The sequence below is a fragment of the Saccostrea cucullata genome, unplaced genomic scaffold (assembly GCF_032062105.1).
Source record: "Saccostrea cucullata isolate Sc308-1 unplaced genomic scaffold, CSIRO_AGI_Scuc_v1 ctg4531, whole genome shotgun sequence".
Classification (NCBI taxonomy): domain Eukaryota; kingdom Metazoa; phylum Mollusca; class Bivalvia; order Ostreida; family Ostreidae; genus Saccostrea; species Saccostrea cuccullata.
The window spans coordinates 1-22883 of record NW_026932185.1 but is presented as its reverse complement, the minus strand read 5'-3'; the positions used below and the strand labels follow the sequence as shown (position 1 = coordinate 22883).

The 22883-nt window shown below is 31.9% G+C and overlaps 1 protein-coding gene and 1 long non-coding RNA gene across 2 annotated transcripts; one reads left to right on the top strand and one right to left on the bottom strand.

The window, feature by feature from the left end:
- Window positions 1-3659: 3659 nt before the first annotated feature.
- On the top strand, window positions 3660-5103 carry LOC134234621 (E3 ubiquitin-protein ligase DZIP3-like). The gene is made up of 2 exons (XM_062716699.1): window positions 3660-4267; window positions 5000-5103. Exons 1-2 carry the CDS (start codon window positions 3673-3675, stop codon window positions 5101-5103), a joined length of 699 nt encoding a protein of 232 aa, XP_062572683.1. The 5' UTR covers window positions 3660-3672.
- Window positions 5104-12658: 7555 nt separating this feature from the next.
- On the bottom strand, window positions 12659-15156 carry LOC134234622 (uncharacterized). The gene is made up of 3 exons (XR_009985211.1): window positions 15089-15156; window positions 14335-14380; window positions 12659-13096 (listed from the first exon to the last, which is right to left on the bottom strand). It is a non-coding gene; the product is annotated as an uncharacterized LOC134234622 (long non-coding RNA).
- Between the last annotated feature and the right edge of the window lie 7727 nt (window positions 15157-22883).

Below are 22883 nucleotides of genomic sequence, written 5' to 3'. Positions count from 1 at the left end.
AGCACCTGCTCGACTTCGACCGAAACAAACTTGCGTGCCTTGCTGGACGGCTATGTATTTTTTGGTACTAAAATCTTTATAAAGAATGGTTTTACAAGATCTGAACAGGAAACTTCTCAGAAGTTTGTTTTGAATTAGTTACATCTTTCACAATGGACTTTTCGTCTGTGAAGTTTGGGGAAATTAGCTTGGTAGGATAGCTACTCGCTTTTTCTACTGTAATGCTAAAAATTGGTAAAGAGAAACAATTCCGATTAAAGTTGAATGATGTTTATTGTAGAGTCACAAGATAGAAAGTGTATTTTATAAAAGTTGTTAAACAAAAAATCATAATAAACAAATATATGTAATTATCGAAATTAACAATGTGAAATAGTTAAATAACTTTTGAAACGACCTGTAGCGAAAACCGCTATTACAAAGTTTGACTACAAAACAGAAACTAAAGATCGATCGTTTACGTGAAATCATTCATGCGTAGCGCTTAACTTAGTTCTTACAGTTACAAAAGTTAAATATCAAAAGTTGACAATAAAATCAGAAAACTTACAAACGTTAAACTCCATAGACATTGTTTACAAAAGTTCGGGAAAATTTAAATACCTTCTCTGACTAGAGAGTTCCGAACAGGGAAAATAACTCATGAGCAGTAAAATTAAATTGCCAAAAATTTACACAAGATAGTAAAATTCCAAAAAACTCTATTTTGTAAATAATTCAACAAGGAAATTATTGCTATTAATGTTATTATATAATTTCAAACATTATCTAACATTGAAATGAAAGAAACAATTTATTGTGTTTGATTATATGTAAGTATATCAGATATTTCAAAGTTCAGTAAAAAATCAAATGAACTAAGTAGTTTATCCTAATTCCACATCAAAAATATTTAGAGAAAAATCATAAAACATTAATTACTTAAAATAATTATATTGAAAATCAAAATTAAACTTTAACTTAACATTTGAATAAAAATTAAAAACACAAGCTTACCTAAATTGGCAAAGAGAAACAATTCCGATTAAAGTTGAATGATGTTTATTGTAGAGTCACAAGATAGAAAGTGAATTTGCTAAATTCACAATCTATCCGGACTCTACTTCGGAATTGAACTCTTGACCAATCAGGATGCTTGTTACAAAAATTATTACAGGTAAGTCGGCAATTTCCTTTGATAGGCTTGACACTGATTACTTACATTATCAAAGAGCCGAAAGGTGATGAAATCAATTAGTAAATTTCCGTTCTGAGTTTTTAACAATAGGAAGATTGCGTGAAGCCGAAACAAAATAAACAAGAATCTAAATCGTACAAATAATTTAATACCTATGCCATAGCTAAGTGTCAAGCCAAACTCGCAAATAATTTACGTACAAAAAGGCCGAAATAAAAAAGAATTTAGCAGTTTATTTAGTAGATAAAATAATTGATTCACAATCTGTCATGAGTAAATTGACTTCCGAAAGGTGACAGATTGCTCAAATTCCACATTTACTGATATCCGAAAGACTATATTTTTATGTGAAAAAGAAACAAAATTTAAAATGTTTTGAAGAAAACTAAAAAAAATTTAGTGAATTTGAAATTAAGAAAAAGGAATTATTTTCATAAAAATTAAAACAAATTAAAAAAATGTCAAATCGTTATGAATTAAAATTCATATAATATAACCTGTTACATTAAAGTTTTAGAATTCAGAGAATTTAAAACTAACTATAGTTAGTTTTAAATTCTCTGAATTCTAAAACTTTAATGTAACACATCTACTCAAACTTGCGCATTTTTGGTAAGAATATATAGCAGAAATTAATACTGTTGTGACACCTAAAGCCTATACACGTGTTTCCGACAAACTAAATCTAGGTCACATATATAATTAAATTTAACAAGATTGCTCTGATCATTTTTGAATGTTAATTCAAAATCCTTTCGTTATTTATTTCATAAATGTTGATATTTAACTACATTAAGTAAAGAATCATTTAATATGTATTGTGATTTTATGGGACTATTATTATAGTAAAATCTGGGGTCATGGAGCGGGGCAAAAAAAAAATAACTTGGAATGCCTCGTGAATTTCAGATCTACTAAATAAGACGGTATTTTGATTAATTTTAAGATCGTTTATTCAAGTTAAAATGAAAATATAAGGAATTACTGTGTAGCTAGTAAACTATGCCAGGGACATCAACGATAGTTGAAAACATGGGATGATTTTAGCATAACAGTCTTCGCCCGTTATGCAAATTATCACTTGTTTCCCATTATCGTTGATATAAATTGGCATAGTCTAGACTAGACAGTGATTACTTAAATAACTTGAAATAACCTGCAAATTGGTTGTATATCGCCAATTTGAGTTGATTGTCAAAAGCAGGTTTTACGTATAAATATTTTTCTAAGACGAGGCAAGTATTGATAAGCAGGTCGTTGAAATAAAATGTCAGGGGCTCGTTTCTCAAAAAGGCCTACGACCAGGCGTAAGCTTAGTCCGGACTTAAAGTAATTCGTGACTTAACCCGAAAATCGCATGCATTATGAATAGCTTAAATAGAGAGAATAAATTACAATTCGAGAGAACGGCTTGTCTAATTCAACGGAATTAACAAATTGATAATCTAAGAGAACGAATAAGTAATTCGTTATAACAGATTGAAAATTCGAGAAAACATATTGTTTTATTAGAGATTTCACCTTACTTTTACACTCTTTTGAGAATTCTCGTCCCAATTCACGGCATTGGTATTAATGGGAAACCTAGCAATACATTGATTTGCCTAAGGACGCAAGGTTAGCAAGCTTGTGTAAAATCTCATCTATTAAGCTGAAAAGGTATTTTATTAGCTGCAATAATGTAGCCCTCTCCGATTTTTTTTTATCTGATGTTTTCTGGAGAGGGCTACAATTCCACAGCATCTCTGTAATGGTGCAAAATATTTTTTAAATACAGGCGACTGCAGTCAGGAAAAGTAGTTTTTACATTCAACTTAATACTTCTAATAAGACGAGATTTTTTATTCACTGTCGACAACATAGCCCGTTAAACGCGAAAACCAGTTGAAATAAATATGCGTGTTTACCAGGTGATCTACTCAGCATGCCATGACAGTTCACGCGTGACGTAATGAGACTTGCGCTCGAAATTTAGAATAACTAATTAAAGTAAATGTCGGTGTTTATAAAAAAAATGTGATGAATAGTATCACTAAACATCGATAAATAAAATCATACCATGTGTTATTTTATCGCAAACAGCTTTATTTAGGCTTAAAATAAGATAATTCCAAAGAAATCCGCTCCCTATAGATCTTTAATCTCATTGGCTGTCCCAAAATACAATCTGTCAAGGTCAGCAAACATGGCCGATAAATTTAAGCTGTGATGTTTACAAAAACGAAAAATAACTGATATATGGATTGTTCTGTATATTTCTGGACTGATTTATGTCTTGGATAACTACATTTTTGTAGTCAAGGTAAGAAATGTTAATAAAATAGCCATTTACTGACAATTTGAGCCGAAATCCGTGCGGGAGTGAATCGCTTCCGCAGCTGCACCATTACGGAGATCCTAAGGAGTTGTAGCGCCTCTCCCAAAAAAGGGGGAGAGGGCTACATTATTGCAGCTAGTAATTTATAAAATCATGGATCTTTATTTTCAGCCTAAAAATGCAGAATCCAAAATACGGCTCTACAAAGGAGAAGACGCACGCTGCTCGCGTGTCTCGTTTAATAGGGGATCCTTGTTCAGATCTGTTCAGGGACATTTTAAGGAATCATGTCACAGAAATGGCGTTCCCTGGAGTCCTCCAAAGAGAGAAAAGTAACCTCAGTCCGATTCTCAATAGAGCTCAAAGGGAACTTCTCTACCCCCACAAAGGTCAATTTCAAAAAACTTATGAAGACTTTGATCTGTCCTTATTGTACACCCTATTGAGAAATATTTCAGGAATAAATTCACACAGCAAAGGATGGGGAAAACCACCAGATCCAGCCGATCGATCCATTTCTGCCAATATAGATCGGATAAGAGAGATAAGGAACACTTATTGTGGTCATTCTGCTAGTGTGTCGCTCTCTGATCAAGATTTTAGTAATCTCTGGCAGGACGCATCAGTCATAATAGCTGAACTTGAAAAAGCAATCCCTGAAAGTGGCACGAAATACTCCTCAGCCGCCAAAATACTTAAATCCGAGAATATGGATCCAGAACAAGAAGAATACCATTTAGCTGTCATTGACAAGCAAAATATGATAATGGAAGGTACCAAGTTTGATTTTTTTCCCGTTGATATCGATTAAAAAAGTAATAAATCTCATGAAAAATACTAAATATTTACTAGGTAAAGGTTGATGTAATATGAATTTTGTTTGTCTGTTGTCCAAAAATAATTAGTTTCAAGTTTATTTACAATTAAACTTTGTTCCTGGTTAAAGCTTATTTGTAAAATGTATTTAAGATATACTTGGATATCACATGTCACGACCGTGGAAAAACGAGAAGGATGCTAAAACAAACATATGGTGAACATACATATATACCTTAGTTTTATAGCAGTTAAGATGAAATTTATAATTATTTTCATCGTTCAACTCCAGCTTTCTTTAAGCTCTGACTGGAGATAAGCTTAGATAATTTCCCAAAAACTTCTTTTCAATACTACATGTACATGTATATTATTCCAAGAACAAGCTCTGAAATTAGAGTAATTGGCATCTTTTGAAGTTATTCCCTAAATGTATAAAAATTTATGTCAAATGTTATGCAGAAAACTACAATATGTACGATTTCATTCAATATGGTTTCAAAACATGAATATCACTGTGAATTGTGAGTAAGCATATCTAAACAATTTCGATTTTTTTTTTCATATTTAAGAGTGTGAAGAACAGGCTTTAAAGGAAACAGCGTCTACTTTTGATAAAACAACTTTCCGATGATTCTTATGACCTTTTTGAAGATTTGTCTACTTAAGTATTTCTATTCACATTGTAGATCTGTCGAAGAAACAAGAAAAGGCTTTCGAAGAGTTTTCGAAAGAAATGGCAGGTATTGAACATTTTATCATTATTATATACATGTATGTGATATCTTGCTAAAAACATATGTCTGGTGTTGTTTCAAAGGAGGAGGAAACAAGAATGACTGACCCATTTATTGTTTGTTTGATACTCAAAGAGTTCATTAGCATCTAAAGTTTCGTTATTTCCTTTTTCTGTGGCCCTATTGTGTTATGTAAAGGTTTTTTTGAGTTTTCATATTGTTTATTTGTTATCTCAAGGTTTCATTTCAATTTTTTTAAGATATCGGGGAGATAATTTGAAAAAAAAAAATATAGGGTATATAGGGTAAATTAAGAACAATATAATTTAGACTCATCAATTACACAATGCTTCTGCTATGAAAAAATACCTACCAGATAAGTATATTGTGTTTAGTTTTGTTATTTCAAAATGTTTATACATGTTATTTCTTCCGTTGTTTCTCGATTATAACAAGGAGCACAGGACAGGTGTGACCGTAGGCAGGGGATGCTCATTTTTCCATGGAACCTGATCCCAACTCTTATATTTTGTAGGTCCATGTTTGCTTTGCTCCTATTTAATACTGTTTTACGGACTTTTAATCTTGAATACTGTTCGTTATCTCCATATGTTTTAGGTATCCTCCAAGATGTCATGTTTAGCCTAAATTTATAGATTTTCAACAAGGGCATTAAAATTGTTATCTTGGATTTGTATGTGTTTCTTTTAATTTTAGAAATGTCACAGGCGATGAAAGAAATGAAAGACATGACAGGTATTAAAATCTAACTTAATATGCTTAAAATTTCAATTTTGTGATATATTTCTTTGATGATTCATTTCAGAGTTTGCTTATGAAATCAGATTTGCTTGTTTTTAATTTTAAAAAACTGTGTAACACGAGAGTGTTCTTTTTTCTTGCATATTTCCTAGTTTAAAGTACATGCCCTTTAAACAATTCAAATTTAGTTAAGTCATTTTTCAAATGGACCTAATACGATGGCCGATATGAGCCGTCAACTTACAAGGAAGAGTAACTCTATAATGTGTGCAGAATTCATTAACGTTAATAGTGTGACCAGTATCATTTTGTACGTGTTATGCTTTCTAGAGGACAAAAAGCCGGTAGTTTTAATATAAATTTGTACATGTACAAATCGTTATAGGAAATATACATGAAACTAATTAACATTCCTTAGATTGCTGTTAATTTAGAAGGAGACTGAACAAAAACACATGTGTGGTTTTCTTCTCGCTTTTCTTATTATGGGTGGGTAAATGAATGATGTATTGAAATATATAGGAAAATACCTTAAAAATCTTCTCGGGAACTACTGGGCCAGAAAAGTTGAAACTTATGTGGAGGCATCCTTGTGTAGTGTAGATTTAAAATTGTCCAAATTATGATTCATGTGGTAGGGTGGGTCAATATGTATTTTATTACAAGGGGAAAATTTTGTAAAGAACAGCATGGTCAAAGCTACTCAGGTGAGCGATGTGGCCCATGGGCCTCTTGTTTTAAATTTTGCTCATTGCCCGAAATTAGCACATACCGTTTCGTGGTTGAGTTCGACTTTCCACTAGGCGAACAGAGTTTTGAGGCTGTTTACTGAGATAAATGAAAACGAAGACATTTTTTTATATCTACTGGTCAGAGATCAGAAGAGATTATTCGATAGTGAAGTGTCCGTCGTCCGTCCGTCTGTCTAGCTGTCCGTCCGTCTGTAAACAGTTTTTCAAAACGCTACTCCTCCTACAGTTTTGGTGTGATTTCAGTATAACTTGGCAAACAAGTAGATTACACTAAGATACATGGTATTTTGCATCGTTTTTTTTTATTTCGATGAACGGTGTTGCCATGGTTACTAAAAATAGAATTTTCTGTGAAATTCCTTTAAAACGCTACTTCTCCTACAGTTTTGGTCTGATTTCAATATAACTTGGCACACAAGTAGAGTACACTGTGATACATACTAATTATTTAGTGCATCAGTTTTTGATTTCGATGAACGGTGTTGCCATTGTTACTAAAAATAGAAATGTCTGTGAAATTCCTTTAAAATGCTACTCCTTCTACAGTTTTGGTCTGATGGCAATGGCTTCTTTTCTTATCCTTTGTTATAAATACAAACCAGTAGAGCTACAGTCTCGACAGAGACTTCTGATTTACATTTCTAATGCACTTTTAAAATAATTTCCAATTTTTTGCATAATCTTTAAATATTAGATGGTGTAGCTAATTTATCCCAACATCTGATCTCTGGTCACTTCGATACTATTGGTTGCTTCTTTACCCTAACCAAATACATCTTTTGATAAACAAGTAAACAACCAGATTCCAATGAATTATTTCTTAGAACCGTCCATGTAAAATTTTTAACTCCTAGTGGTCAGCATCTTTAATTACTTTTATCTTTACAGCCCGCATCTGTTATCTCTCTCTGCAAATATACAAAAATGTGTTACAATCTTATTTTAATGCTATTTTTCCTATGATACAGGTGTCATACAAGATCATTTTGCATTTTCACAATAATCAAACTCATTCTGAACGGTAACCCTAATTATAATGTTTGTTTAATAATGTTTTGGATAGATGACTAAAAAAGACAAAACATACGGTAACGGTGCTTAGAATGATAATTATTATCATTAAAAAATTAAGAAAAGCTTGGTTTACGACACGGTGTTTTCACTATGTTTAACACAACATATACTGACCAATTACCAATCGGTCCGAATCTGAAGAGCCATAATTACCTCCAAATCAGCTTTTTAAAATTGATTCTTCAAAGTCTTAATTATCAACCTTTGTGCAGAGATTTCTTTTTTTATTTAAAATAAATTTAAGAAAATTGTTCAGCTTCAATTAACAAATATTTTTTTTTCGACTAACCGACTACAGATTTCTAACCGATCGCTATGGTTGTTCCGACCGAGTATTCGGTTAACCGGTTACAAATTGCCATCCATAACAAATAGTATAGAAAACAACTTATTCTGAGTACATGTTAATGTTACTCTTACTTACTGTTTGACAATTCATATCGGCAATCACAAACTAAATTATCTCGTCACAGACTGTTACGTTCAGTACTCTAAGATTAGTGTTGAAAAAAAATTGGCGTAAAGTTCAAACTTTTTTTCTCCGTTTCTGTCTCTCTTACCAAATTTGGATCATATCATGGATTATTTATTAATCAATAAGATTCATAATATTTGGCATATCGAGCAGCCTAATACAGCTTGTTTGTTTTCATGTTTAATCTCAAAGCTGAACACGATTCGTAAAAGGAATGTGTTCACCATTTTTGTTCGGAGAATCACCATACCTGAAGACCCCTATATAAAGGACAGGACTTATCATTCTTTTTTCAGTGTAATCTGTCCACACTTGTGTAGACGGACGTATGCTATACAGCACTCGGTAATCACGTAATACTTCGTCTAATGCAGTAAAGTAAGATACTAAAGAAGCTTACAATTATAATTGTATAGGTCAGTGCAGTATACTAACAAACAGAGATACACGTAACTGAAAAAAATGTAAACAAAGGTAATGCAAGATAACCAGCACGAACACGAGTCGCCATTCCCCGCCGATACCCTTGACAATAAATGAAAGCAGTTAGGTGTGACAATTCTGAAGTGTATACCTTGGTGTTGGTGTATTATAGGAACTGATATCGAAAAGGGCGAATGCCTATTTACTAGTCGTGTTCAGCTTTAACATGCTTAATGCGAAATAAAATAGAAGTTACAAACATTTGTGTTCCTTCTACACTTTTTTTATTTCGTGTATGAGCAATGCTGACAAATCAATCGGTCAAGACCTTTTGTATTTCTTTCTATTATGTCTCGCTTTCCTCCTGTTTGCTGTTTTATGTTTTGGGGTTATTTTTGTGTAACATCTCCACGAAATCCCTACATTGAGAGAATATTTGGTCGAATAAGGTCTGTAAGTCTCGTCACGTGATTCGCGAGATTTTACGATAATTTTCACTTCCGGGTACCTGAAACATTGAGTTGTGTATTGGGTTAAGCGTGTTTCTGGTTTACACAAGGCTTTCGGGGGAAAGTTAAGTAGTTTTACAAAGCAGAAGGGTTCTTCGACTTACGATGGATGAATTGCGTGTCAGAAAAAGCTTGGGTGCCAGAGTCCCCCCTTGAAAATTCGATCGAAGTACAGGTAAACAAGTCAGAGAATGTCAACTGTTTCTTGTTTATTTTGAGAGAAAATAAAGTGTTTTACTTTATACTCGATTGAAATAGTTTCATAATCATCTTTTGCCTTAATTTTATAACAGATTGTTCTTGAATCCAAGGACGATAATGTTATTGTCAGCTGATTATAAGAGGAGAAGTTTTGTCAGTGTCCGATGGGTTCAAACGTCATTTTGTGGGTACATCACTTTTGTATGGGTAAATAATTTTTTTTAAAATCAAGTTTTACCTGTTGGGTCTCATTGTATCAACTTTTTGAGCTTTAAATGTGTGCAGCCATTTAGATCTATTTCCCAAAGATAAGATGTTCATATGTTTTGCTATCTCGCTGCATTCAACATTTAACAAAATTCAAATCACTTCAAGTTCAAAAACATGATCATATTTCTCACTTTAGACATGGTGGTAAACTTTTCTGTATGTTCAATTTATTCATCGATCTTGCACAACTGTATACATTAAATCTTATTTTATAGCAGAAGTACAAGAGAACTAGGCAGTAACACAGATGAAAGATAAGGTTGGTGAAGATCTAAAGTCAGCTGAACATAAGGCTATTTAAACTGACTTTGAATGATAAGCCTCCTTAAAAATGCAAATCAAATACAGGTATGAAATTGATGCAACAAAATAAATTCTCATAAGACATTGCAGATCAAAAAATGACAAAAGATCGTCGATGACCAGTGATGCTTTACCCTCACCCTACTCAAGGTTTTAGACATTTACCCATGATTCATCTATACTGTCATCTCACCTTACTATTGATTGTTGTTTAACTTCCCTCTCCAGAATTTTTCACTGATATGGAGACCCCCCCCCCACTTGCCGGTGGAAAGCTGCAAATTTTGTCCTATACTCAGCACCCAAGCCCATTGAGTATTGTTGAATCTTTTTCATGCCAGCACCTACTGTCACACGGAAACTCGGTTTATATTTCTCATGTAAAGGAATGGTCTCCACGTCCCACATTGGGATTAAAAATCTGCGACGTAATAATCACCTCACTATTAAAATGGTTCTTGTATGTAGATTTCATGTATAATAATATTATACATGTATATACATGTATCTTTTTTTTATACAAAATGACTTATACACACCTCCCAACCTTATTAATATTCAGGGTCATGAACACAAGGGAGCATTCATTGCATCAGATATTTTCTTTAAACAAGGAAAGACAACTCAATATTTTCTTTAATGGTATAGTCAGTTTCTTTTATTTATATACATTTGAATTGTAATAAAATGGGAGGGGGGTATTGTGAGATATGTTTTATTTCATTGAGATCACTTCTGGTCAATATTTATGTTGAATAGGTAAAAAATTAACACGGTGTATTTTCAGTATGAAATACTGCATAGGTATATGAATGTGTTCACTAAATTTCTGTTTAATAAATACAGGTACCTGATTTCAAATAAGCTACATATCTGCAGCTACTAGTACATGTAAATATTTCTGGAAGGTAACTATCTACATAATCCATAATTCATAATACTAGGGTATACGGATAAGTAGTTCCATGAAACCGATTTACATCTTTCAAATTCAAAATTTGATAAGAAATAGTTCCTTTTATTATAGATAGTGGGAATATTTTGCCTTATTACTCCAAATAAATCCTTTTAAAAATAGTCCATAAAAAGTCCCCTTTACAAAAAATGTTTGACAATTCCACATTAAACCTACATTGACATCAAAAGGGTCGACAGGTCGACAGTTGACACCTTTTACTAATCAAAAGTGTCACCACAAAGGTCGACAGGGTGACAGTTGACACCTCTTATTGATTAACCTACATTGACATCAAAAGGGTCGAAAGGTCGACAGTTGACACCTCTTACTAATCAACAGTGTCACTACAAAGGTCGACAGTTGACACCTCTTATTAGTTAACCTACAATGTCATCACAAAGGTCGACAGGTCGACAGTTGACACCTCTTATTAATTTTCAAACCCATCTGAGATATAAGGGTTAGTTTTCAAATCCACTTGAGAGATAAGGGTTAGTATTCAAACCCGGCTAAGAGATAAGATTTAGTACATGGACCCTCTGAGAGATTAGGGTTAGTTTCAAACCCACTTGAGAGATTAAGGTTAGTTCTCGAATCCACCTGAGAGATTAGGGTTAGTTCTCGAATCCACCTGAGAGATTAGGGTTAGTTCCAGAACCCGCCTGACAGATGAGGTTTAGTTCAAAAACCCACCTGAGAGATTAGGGTTAGTTATCGGACATGATAGACTAGGGCTGTTCCTCTATCCAACCTAGGGGTCAACCAGTCGGCCTGCCGACCCGTCTACCCGTCGACTTGTCAACCTCTCGACCTGTCAACCCGCCGACGTGTCAACCCGTCGACCTGTCTACCGGTCAACCTGTCAACCAGTCGACCTGTCTACCAATCGACCTGTCTACCTGTCAACCAGTCGACCTGTCTACCCGTCGACCTGTCTACCCGTCGACATGTCAACCAGTCGACCTGTCTACCCGTCGATCAGTCAACCCGTCGACCTGTCAACCAGTCGACCTGTCTACCTGTCGACTTGTCAACCCGTCGATCTGTCAACCAGTCGACCCGTCGACCTGTCTACCTGTCAATTTGTCGACCTGTCAGCCCGTCTTATGCTGGAAAACATCTTGTAATTTCCTTTTCATTATCCAACAACGCGCATTTTTTCGAATTTGGCGCATGAATCCGATTATAAAGCAAGGTGCATTTATACAAATTTGGCGCATGAAAATATTTTCATCGGGACTACTTATCCGTATATCCTAGTTGAGCCTGTTAACTGAATTCAACAAAAAGATTTTAAACTGATATGCACACCATTTATATATCATGACTCATATTGAAAAATAGACAAAGTAAACAAACAGCATACAATCATGTTTTTATTTACAAGAAATTTACTAAGCACTTCAGACAGACAATGGAATCTTCAACAACAAATAAGTTGTTTATTACAGGCATATGTTATAATAAAAATTATGCTGTTTATAAATGAAGTAAAAATTTATAAAATCAATATTTAGATACCCTACACAAGATCTCCATATTTTGACTATTTTTAATGAACAAAATTAAGTGCACATGTACATTCTAAATATTTTTTTTTCCTAATCAAAATTTTTTTTAAAAAAGTTCCATTTTTTAAAGGTAATCAACCTTATAATAAAATTCATAGTAAAAATAATCAAGTGTTTCTTTCTTTACTGATCTGGTTTAAAATACATGTGAAATTACAATATGTATTTCATATAGTTTAAGCATGCAATACCAGTGAGAGCTACATGTAGCTATTACCTCCCTTTTTTGCAAACATTTTCTATAGGCCTACTGTGCTTGAATTAAAAACATCAGTTTTAAGTTATAAATCTTATCTTATCATTTTATAACCTATGAAGTCACCTGCTTGGCACAGTGGCAAGAGCATCTGCTCGAGAGTAATGAGTAAGGAGTTGATCCATAAATTGCTGGTTCAAAATCCCACAGTCAGACATAGCTAAGACTGTATATACAGAGGTGCTGTGTTGCAGTAGGTGCTAGTACCAAAAAGATCCCTCATTGTTCAATTAGCTATGTGTGCCAAGTAAAGGACAAAATTTGCAGCTCTCCACCGACAAATGTTGGCATTCCCATATGAGTGAAAGTTTCTCAAGAAGAATGTTAAACAACGTACAAATAAACATGAACTATAGAGTCTTTGAATATGCAAATTCTTTTTTTTTTTTGAGAAAGGGATCCTCAAATGATGTTTAGATACGGTTCATATGAGTAGAAAAGTACTGTATCATCCCAGCTAGTCTTCATGAATTCAGCAACCATTTGTTATATGGCCTGAAAAATATAAAATGTTAATGCATTAACATAAAAGTATATGATTGATATTTTTATAATTCTTAAATAATTAATTGAATCAATAAAATAAAGTCACACTTGTTATCTTGAAATGCTCATGGGACTGCTGAAAAAAAACTGAGGTGTCCAAGAGATTCGGGGTAATATATATATATAAAAATGTCATTCAAGGGACTTTAAAATGACTTTGATATCTCAATGTGTTCAAAATATCACTCAGTGTCAACTGTCAAAAATATATACGAAAGTTAAACTCCATACAGAGTATATAAAATTCATATACATGTATGCCATTTACAGTTGCTAATTCAATCTATCATTGTTCATTAATAGTCTGCATGAGAAAGAGATATGTGCAAAATGAGCAAATTAAATTAACAAAAGTAAATCATACATATATGCAATTTCAAGTGTTTGCAAATCATGCATTCATCCAATTTGTAATACTGTCATGAACGTCAACATAACCTAGGTAGTCAAAGTTTTTTTGATTTGTTTGTTTTTGTTTTGTTGTTTAACTGTACTTAATTAGACTGCACTGTATTCACTTGTTTCCCAACAGTACACAATTTTCCATTAATTTTATCTGAAATCCATCATTACTATCATGATGAGAGTTATGCCCCTTTTCTATAACCCCAAAATATTGTATTCTTTCTGAAAATTGTAGCTTTCTTGACCTTACATAGATGTCAATTAAAGTCTTCATAAATTAGGAGTTTAAATTATGAAAACTTATATTATTTTAATCTCTACTTAACTAAAAAGCCATGAAATTAACAAAATGATTTTCCAATATTTACATAGGACTTTCCAAGATATGCATTCTGTTTCTAATTATGGCACATCCATTACCCTTGACTCTGGGATTCTGTACTAGGATGTATTCATTCAAAAAACATGATGTACCGATATCGTGGCCCCGCATGATAATCTTGAATAGATTTCATGATAAAAGGCTTCAGCCTCAAATATTCCAGAAAAAAAACTTTGACCCCCATCCTCACTGTGGACCCACCCTACTCTATAGCTTTATGATCTGAACAAATCTAACTCTGCTCTTAACTATCTCTGACAGAGTGACTAATAATAACCTGCCTATTCTTGAATAGAAATAAGATTTAATTTTTTGTCTGCGGATCACTATTCTTCTCTCTATTTCATTGCTGCACTCTATATACACCAATAACATATCGCATCACCAGTAATCAACATACCTTCTCGTTGGACTTGACATCCTTTCCTAGATTCTCGTGGTTGAAGCTTTCGTCAGATAATTGTTTTGTTTCAGCTGAACTACAAATATGATAAATAAGTTAATACAATCCTCTACATTTAATTAATCCAAATAAAATACAAGCATTTGCAATAATGTGGAAAGAAAACTGAATGAAAATTACTGACAAATATCAATGCATGCACTACATGCAAATCAGGAAAAATATGTAATGCAATCATTTACAGTTTACATAATGTGCTGATTATGTATCAGCATAATTTTCAGTTCATTAAATTGTTTGCCGAAACAGACAAATAACTGTATTTATAAATTCTCTTCTATTTATAAATTTTCTTCTGCCTTTGAACTTACATGTACTATTAGGCAGCATGATAATGTGAGAATTTCTTCATCCATTCTTTATTATTGAAGTATCTGCTGAAAATAGAACAGAATGTGATTAAATCTTTTGAGAATTAAAAAAACCCAAAAATTACTTATGCCTGATTTTCAATTATATTGACCCTTTTATCAACATCTCTCTCTCTCTCTCTCTCTCTCTCTCTCTCTCTAACTATATATATATATAAGTTTACCCAGGATTCTTTTATACATTTACATACCTGTACATGTAGATATTGGAGTAACTGGACATGCTTAATATTATTTATTTATTTATTCCAATCAGCATGATCAGGATGATAATAATTAAATAATGTTGCATATTAGATATGTTATAATTTTATCCCTACAGTTACATATACAATACTCACAACAGGCAAACCTTGAACTAGCACATCACTGTCTTCAGAGTATATCCTCTTAAACATTCAATCATTGCACATTACAAATGAATTGATTTGATTTCCTTTTTTAAAATTTGCTTTTTTTGTTTTATTTTATTGAAATTATAATTTTTGTGCATTTAATACAGTATCATCACTATCATGTGCATACATATTGAAGACCATTTTTAAATTCAATCAACAAATTATCATTCTTCAAAAGAAAATTAAGACATACATTGAATACATGTAAAGATCAGTAAAGCCCATATTTTAAAAGCGGAGAAAAAAATTTATTTTCTTGTGTGTATAATTTGTGTGGGATAGTGCATATTATATTTAAAAAAAAAACAAACAACAAAAAAGAAATGTCTCGATAGCTGACTTTACAATGCAAGGCAAAAAAAAAAAAAAAAAAATTGAAGGCCCACGGGACTGGGGTCAGTGAATTTTGTTTTATCTAGGATAGTACATGGTAGGGGGCATCTGTCTTTTGGGTCAGTTCTATGTACATTTCTAACAAAATACAATTATAGTTGGGCTAGCAACTTGACAGCCTTGTTTCAAAGTTCTGTCATTTCGGAATCCTATTTTGTTTAGATCAATTATTGAATGTCCAACTGTGTATCACATTAAATAAACAAAATATAACTATTACATTTATCATGATTATTATTATTATGGTTTTGGGTCAGTCTCTTTTTAATTAAATCTAGTAGCCTAGTGGGATAGTGATATTATAATGATCTGACCAGTAAAAAGCCGGAGTGAGCAGTGAAAGAAAACTATTGCCTACAATGATTTCACATTTGTGTAAACTTTGTCATACCTGGAGATAGCTGTTCGAAATGTACTCTACAGCTGTACCTGCAATAGACAAACAAAAAAGAAAATTACTTTTCATTTAACACATTGAAATAATTAAACAATGTGTTATTAAATAAATGTATTCTTACAAACAAAAATGCAAAACATCAATGTAAATTAATTATCTTTCCAAATACATTATAATTACAAATATCTTTTCATTACACAGATTGATGCACGCAAGCATGTGATTTATTATACCCCCTGCTTGAAAAGCGGGAGGGTATATTAAGTAATTGGTATGTCTGTCTGTCTGTTATGCTTGGGTGTACCCATCTCTTATCCGCTAATTCCTCTAATATACCACTGAGTGATATTTGATGACTTTCACAGAATCTATATTACATATTGCAATAGTGCATCTTCTATTCTACTTTTTGATCCGCCACATATTTGGGGTTTCCCATAGAAAAAACATGGACACAGTCATTATATTCATATGAGAATTAGCTGTGGGTATCATTTAGTGTCAGAGCTGATTGCTCACAGTAACTCTTGTATATACTTATACTATTTCAGTAGCTACTTTTAGATGGGCAATATACTTTAAAAAGGAAAATAGTGGTACAAATAGAAATATTCAAAATTTTCATAAACTGCATCTGTGATTGATTGATTGTATGTTGTTTAGAATGTCCCTCTCGAGAATAATTTTCACTCATATGGAAATGCCACCACTTGCGGGTGGAGGGCTACAAATTTTGGGTGAGGGTCTTTGAGCAGGGAGGAATCTTTTTTGTGCCAGCAGCTACAGCGACACGAGGCCTCGGTTTATACGGACTCATCCAAGGACCAGTCTCCACGTCCCTCAGTGGGATTCAAATTAGCGACGTAAGGATTGACTCCTTATTTCCTGACTCTAGAGCAGACGCTCTAATCACTGCGCCACGTGGGCCACAACTGCATACCTGATACATACATCACAAGTATGTGAGAACTGCTTTTATATCATCTGATCATAAATTCCATGATTTTAAATTACAAATGTAACAACCACATTTTGATCAGAAGGCTCTTATGAAAACTGCATTATTGATATAAACAGCTGACACTATTAAAACTACAAACAAATGTAAACAAAACTTAAATCCTTTATCAAGATACACATGTATATGTGTAGAGGAAATTCGGAAGGACTTCTTGTGCATACACACGAGTACGGATAGAATTGAATTTTAGTCTCATGGTATTTGAAAAAACACATATGGTCCTCACCATAGACCTATTGATAAGTAAGAATTATTACTTTTATACGCGTAACTCTGCATATGCATGCATAGTAGACTACCTTACAAGTAGGAACGAACTCTAGCACACCTGCATTTTCTCTTCAATTTTAGACATGCAATTAACAGCATTTGACAATTATGCCCTAAAATATTTAGCCAATTTGTGCTAGAGGTAATCGAAAAAATAAATGAAATTCCACTTACGAGTGTTTTTATTCACTAAATCAATGTATGTGGGTTAATCATGATCATCACAACTACTCCCTTCCACGTGGAAACATGTTTACAAAATCGATAGGTGCTGTTTTGACACTTTAAAGTGAAATAGCACTTGACAGAATAAGACACTGCAAACCTACTTTCACTTTTCAGGTAAAGAAACGTTTGTTTTTCAACTTTTTGCAATCTAAAAAATTTATAAATCGAGATAACATAAATTTTTACCTCTTTTTTCATGTTGAATTTCTCTCTCGATTTTCACCTGTAACATGTTGGTCTCGCTGAATTCTCGCGAGGAAAACTGTTCGGACGTTTACGGGTTTTGTTCCTTTTTCGTTACGTTTACCTCCGAATTCTTCCGATTTATGCTAATGAGGTTAGGAGGTGTGTTATATACTTGTCAATATTGGCCATCATTAAATATGTTTGTATCCAGGCTAGTAGGTAGGGGTTTTTTGTGCCTTACAGTATTGAAAAACATTGATAACTGTCATATCAACAATCACAGACTCAGAAATATGTTTATGTTTTCATTACTAGCTAGATAGACTATATATGTTTAGATCGAAATGCATCTTTAAAAAAATATACCTTATCTTTAAAACGTGTATGGAAATAAGGGGAAAAAATTGAATTGCTGAAAAAAATTATTGCTTATGGTGGGGCTGATTTTAACGGGTCGGTCTAAGTACATCAAACAAATCAATTTGTTATTGTTGGACTTAGTACGGGCACCCTAGATATGAAAATAAAATAATATTTTTAAATCAAAATTTTTTAATTTTTTTTTTTTTTTTGTTTAAAAAGGACAATTTTTATTCAGATTTTTTTTTTTTTTTTTTTTTTTTTGTAAATTCATTGTTAAAATTAAATTAAGAAGGTTAAGATTTTTATCAAATACCTGGTGAATGAATATTTACCAGATTTCGAACTTTTTTCACCTAAATTATCAGTAATGCAGATAACTGTGCAATAATTCAAATAGCATGTTAAAGAAGTTTGCTAAATTACAGTTTTTTGTCTGCTTATCTGGAAATCTTAGGACATCACTGATTTGATCAAGAACTCATCCATCGTAAAGTCCAGTCATATGCCTCACCTGTCATGATATTATTAAAGGTAAGTAACCCTGTCAGCAAAGAATCTGACAAAGCAAAACCTTCAAAAGAATTTCATTTAAGATAGTATCATTAGTTTTAATAACGTATCATTAGTTTATTAGTTTTATCATTAGTTTTAATACCGTATAAGCAGAATTTTTAGCGAGGCATTATCAGCTAGGGTTCTGAGATTGCTATAATTGAATATCACTGAAAATTAAATGTGTTTAATTTGTAATAATTATGTTAATTAAAATTTAATATATACAAATATTATAAAGGTAGTTAGCTTATAAATATCGCTACAAGTACTTTTCTCTAAAAAGGAAATACCAAATTTTAAGGACAAATCGCTAAATTTGCGTCTCGGTAAAATTTACACTTGTACAGTATTTTAATTTCTGTAAAAAAAAATTGTATGTATGATGAAATCAAGGGTATTAAAGCAACAAATAAAGCAATAAGATGTCTAGGTATTTATGTAGGACACGATAAAGAAAAATACTACAATAAAAATTGGATGAAAATCTACCACGACATTGAAAAGTTATTTGAATCTTTTAAACGTAAAAAATTAAATTAACGTTTTTGGTAAATCGTGTATTTACTAGTTTATGTTGCATCTATATTGTGTATACCAAATAAAGAATATATCTGTAAGATCCAAAGACTTTTATTTAATTTCTTATTGGACAAATCGGAAAGAATCAAACGAAATACACTGATCGGCGATTTATCTGACGGAGGTTTATCAATAATAGATATTGAATGCAAGTTTAAGGTTCTGAAAGCAGCGTGGATACCGCGACTGATATCTTCTAAGGGCACTCTATTTGAAATCTTTGAAAGTTTTTGAAAAAAGTGAATTTAAGGGGGCCGACTATAGTTTTATTGTTTGAAAACTACAATAGCAAAACTCTTCATTTTTATACCATTTATAACTTACATTAACTTCAGTGTATATGCAAAGTTTGGGGGAAATCTATCGTCCAGGTATTTTTGAGGGACCGTCTCAAAATTCAGGTACATTTACTATAGGATTATATAGGAAAATGCCAATTTTTAGCACTTTAAAGCAAATTATACAAATACTACAATAGACATTTTGTTCAAACTATAATATTTGATGAGTAATACTATATTATACAATATATGTAAGAAACACAAAATTCTACCGTCTTGTTACCAGAAGGGGCATCTCAAAATGCAAAAAATTAGGAAATTTTACTATTTTTATAGAGTATTACAAAATATGACGTATGCAATGGATTCACATGAAAACATAATAAAAAAAATTGGAGATATTCTCAAATTTCTATGTTTTAAATTTCAAAAGCGTATGTTTATTACTTTTTCTTTAATAATATTTTTATTACCCTTTCTTTAAGAGCTACAGATTATCATAACGTCAAAAACACACTGCAACGACGTCAACCTACCTATCAATTGCAAAATCGGTTAAAAAATCAGTTATTTCAAATTGTATTTACATTTTTATTCCTATAATTTCTTAATTTTGTTTAATTTTAATAATTAAGCGAAAAAAGTTGCATTAAAACAGTAAATACGCTTTATTTTACTATGATGCGCGAAACATTGCGCAATGGAAACTATAGTCGGCCCCCTTAAATCTTAATTACGTCTTGCAAATTTCTGATACTAGTTTAAATGCACTTGACAGAATAGGCAAGCTTCCGCTTTTCCACTAACAAATTCTAAGCTCATTTAACGAATGTAAAAAAAGTGTGTAACTTCGAAAATACATCACCCAATGATATTTTAAAACAACACATTTGGAATAACAACAATATCAAAATAAAAGGAGAAACATTCTTCAACAACTGGGTCAACAGTAATATTCTCTATTTAAAAGATTTAATAGAACGGGAACAGAAAAACACTACAAATGCTTTCCACTGTTATTAAAAGAAAGCCGAACTGGTTTTGTGAATACAAAACTTTATTATCAGCAATTAAACCATTGTGTTAAAAATGTTACATATCTAATACCAAATATTTAAGCATAAAGAATGAAATGAGATATCATTTCGCAACAAGGGTATCAAATGTAAATGGTAAGAAATGCCAATGTTTTATAAAATTTTAATACATAAGAAATTCGTTAAACCGTGTTATCAAAATAAACTTTCCCAAGAGTTTTCAATTCCTGCAAACGACTCAAATCTATGGCAAAATATATACATGAGAAAAATCAAAGATAGAAATGACAACAAAGTCGCTGAATTTAATAATAAAATGCTTCATAATATTCTCTGCGACAATACCTATTTAAATAAATGGAAAAAGGACAAGGGAGACAACTGTACTTTATGCAAAACATCTGAAACCACAAAATATTTAGTTTTTTAATGTAAAATAGTTGAAGAGATTTGGAAAAAATTAGGAACCTTTTTATCTATGGATATAAAATGGAAACAAATTCTTCTGGTTTTTTATCTAGAAAAAAAAGATGAGTTTGAATCTTTTAATTTATTAATATCTTTTATTGCATATAAAATATATAAATACAAAATGTATTGTAGAATTGAATCTCTGAAAGAAACTGAAATAGATTTGTTAAAAATGTCAAAATTGCACTTCTCCAATATTCTTCTGTTCTACGTCTTATATTATGTGATAAACAACATATTTTTTTTCAAAATTTAATAATATGATGTACATTTTTCTTCCTTTTTTTAATTAATCAGCTACTTCGAGAGAACAGTCTCAAGTAGCATCGTCCACTGGGGAGTGTTTGGACTTTCTGTGGTTTAAGGACCCCGGTGGACCATAATTGCTAGTTCAACTCTGTTTCAGTATATATTTTTTTTATATTTATACTCTGCAACACTTTGTCTTTAAAAAAACACCATTCCATTATATGTACATGCACTATAAAAAATTGTTATAATCGAAAAAACAGCGAATTTACTTATCATTTTTGTAATAACTTGGCATACATATGTAAACAATTGATGTATTTAAAAACATATAGATAATCATGCTTCTCTATTATCATTTCTGTACTGTTTATGTATTGTTGTTATTTATAAAAATCCTGAATAAAAAAAGAGTTCTGTAAAGTGTTTGTTACATATTATAAAAACAAAAAGTATATATTTAAATCAGAATTATTTTTATTTCAGCACTTTGTGACAGTTGGAAGATGAAGTTTAAAACATGACATGGCTCTATATTACTACGTCAGAAGGAAAACAGTCAAGCATCATTTGGAGCCACATGTACATATGTCACTGTCTTAACAATATATCCGCTTATATAAGAAATCACAGTGAGCAGTTGTACCTATGATGTCACACACGATCCTGATAAGAACTTCTGTTGCACTCATTACTATCTGCAAAGAAATGAAAATTTTTAATGACTTGTATCAACACATTTGTACTTCATCTGGCTTGTATTTTCAGATCTCGTTAGCCATCGTTTATTTCTTTAACACAAATTTTTTAAAGTATCAACCTGCAGGTGTAAAATGTTTAAAACAATTTGCTTGTCTCAAAGGAAATTCTCTGCCAATTAGTAGTGTCATGAGAAGTTGATTGATGTCACAATTCCATTGGCAAGAACCTGGAAAATATATTAAACTTAGAAATATGCATCTACACGAAAAAAGTGAATACTTTCTTAAATATTTACATGTACAATGATATACTATATCTGTGTACATCCTATATACCAGGGTTGTCCAAAAAGATCGTGGAGAATGACGTTTTTGTGATTTTTGTGAAAATAAATGGTTCTATTTAAATCTGTTGTATATCAAAATATTTCTTTTGAAAAATCAAGTCACAATGATTTAGTTTTTATTGATGGAACGTAATGTTTTTGTAAATATCGGGGTCTTTAGAGGTCGCGGATAGTGCGCACGGACCAAGGTTAAAATGATGTAAACTCTTATATAAAGAGTTCGGATTAAAATGATTATTTTCTATATAAAACAAGTCAAAAATTGATAAAAATTTTATGTAACACAAATTAAGAGGTCATTATCATTTCATGATATCTTAAATATTGCTTACTATATAGACAACGAAAATACACAAAGTAAACATTAGCAAGTACGTGTCAAATCTCAACAGAAAAAGTGACGTCACCCGTTCAAAAAAAATGAGTTTTATAACAGTTGAAACGATGTAAGAAACAAAATATTTGTTAAAACAACTCAAAATTATTGAAATATATTGAATGTATCAATTTGGGATTCGTATATACGATTTTTCAACAGTGTGTACAAATTCGAAGACACTACAAGAATTTAAAAACACATGTAATTAACTGTAACTGGAGATTTCTATTCACAACGTTGTTATAAATCTAGCGCAGCGT

Bases quoted from the DNA above. Each gene is read 5' to 3' on its own strand.
- LOC134234621 (XM_062716699.1), top strand. From the start codon at position 3,673: ATGCAGAATCCAAAATACGGCTCTACAAAGGAGAAGACGCACGCTGCT. The intron at 4,268-4,999 runs GTACCAAGTTTG...TTCACATTGTAG, and splicing joins GCAAAATATGATAATGGAAG to ATCTGTCGAAGAAACAAGAA.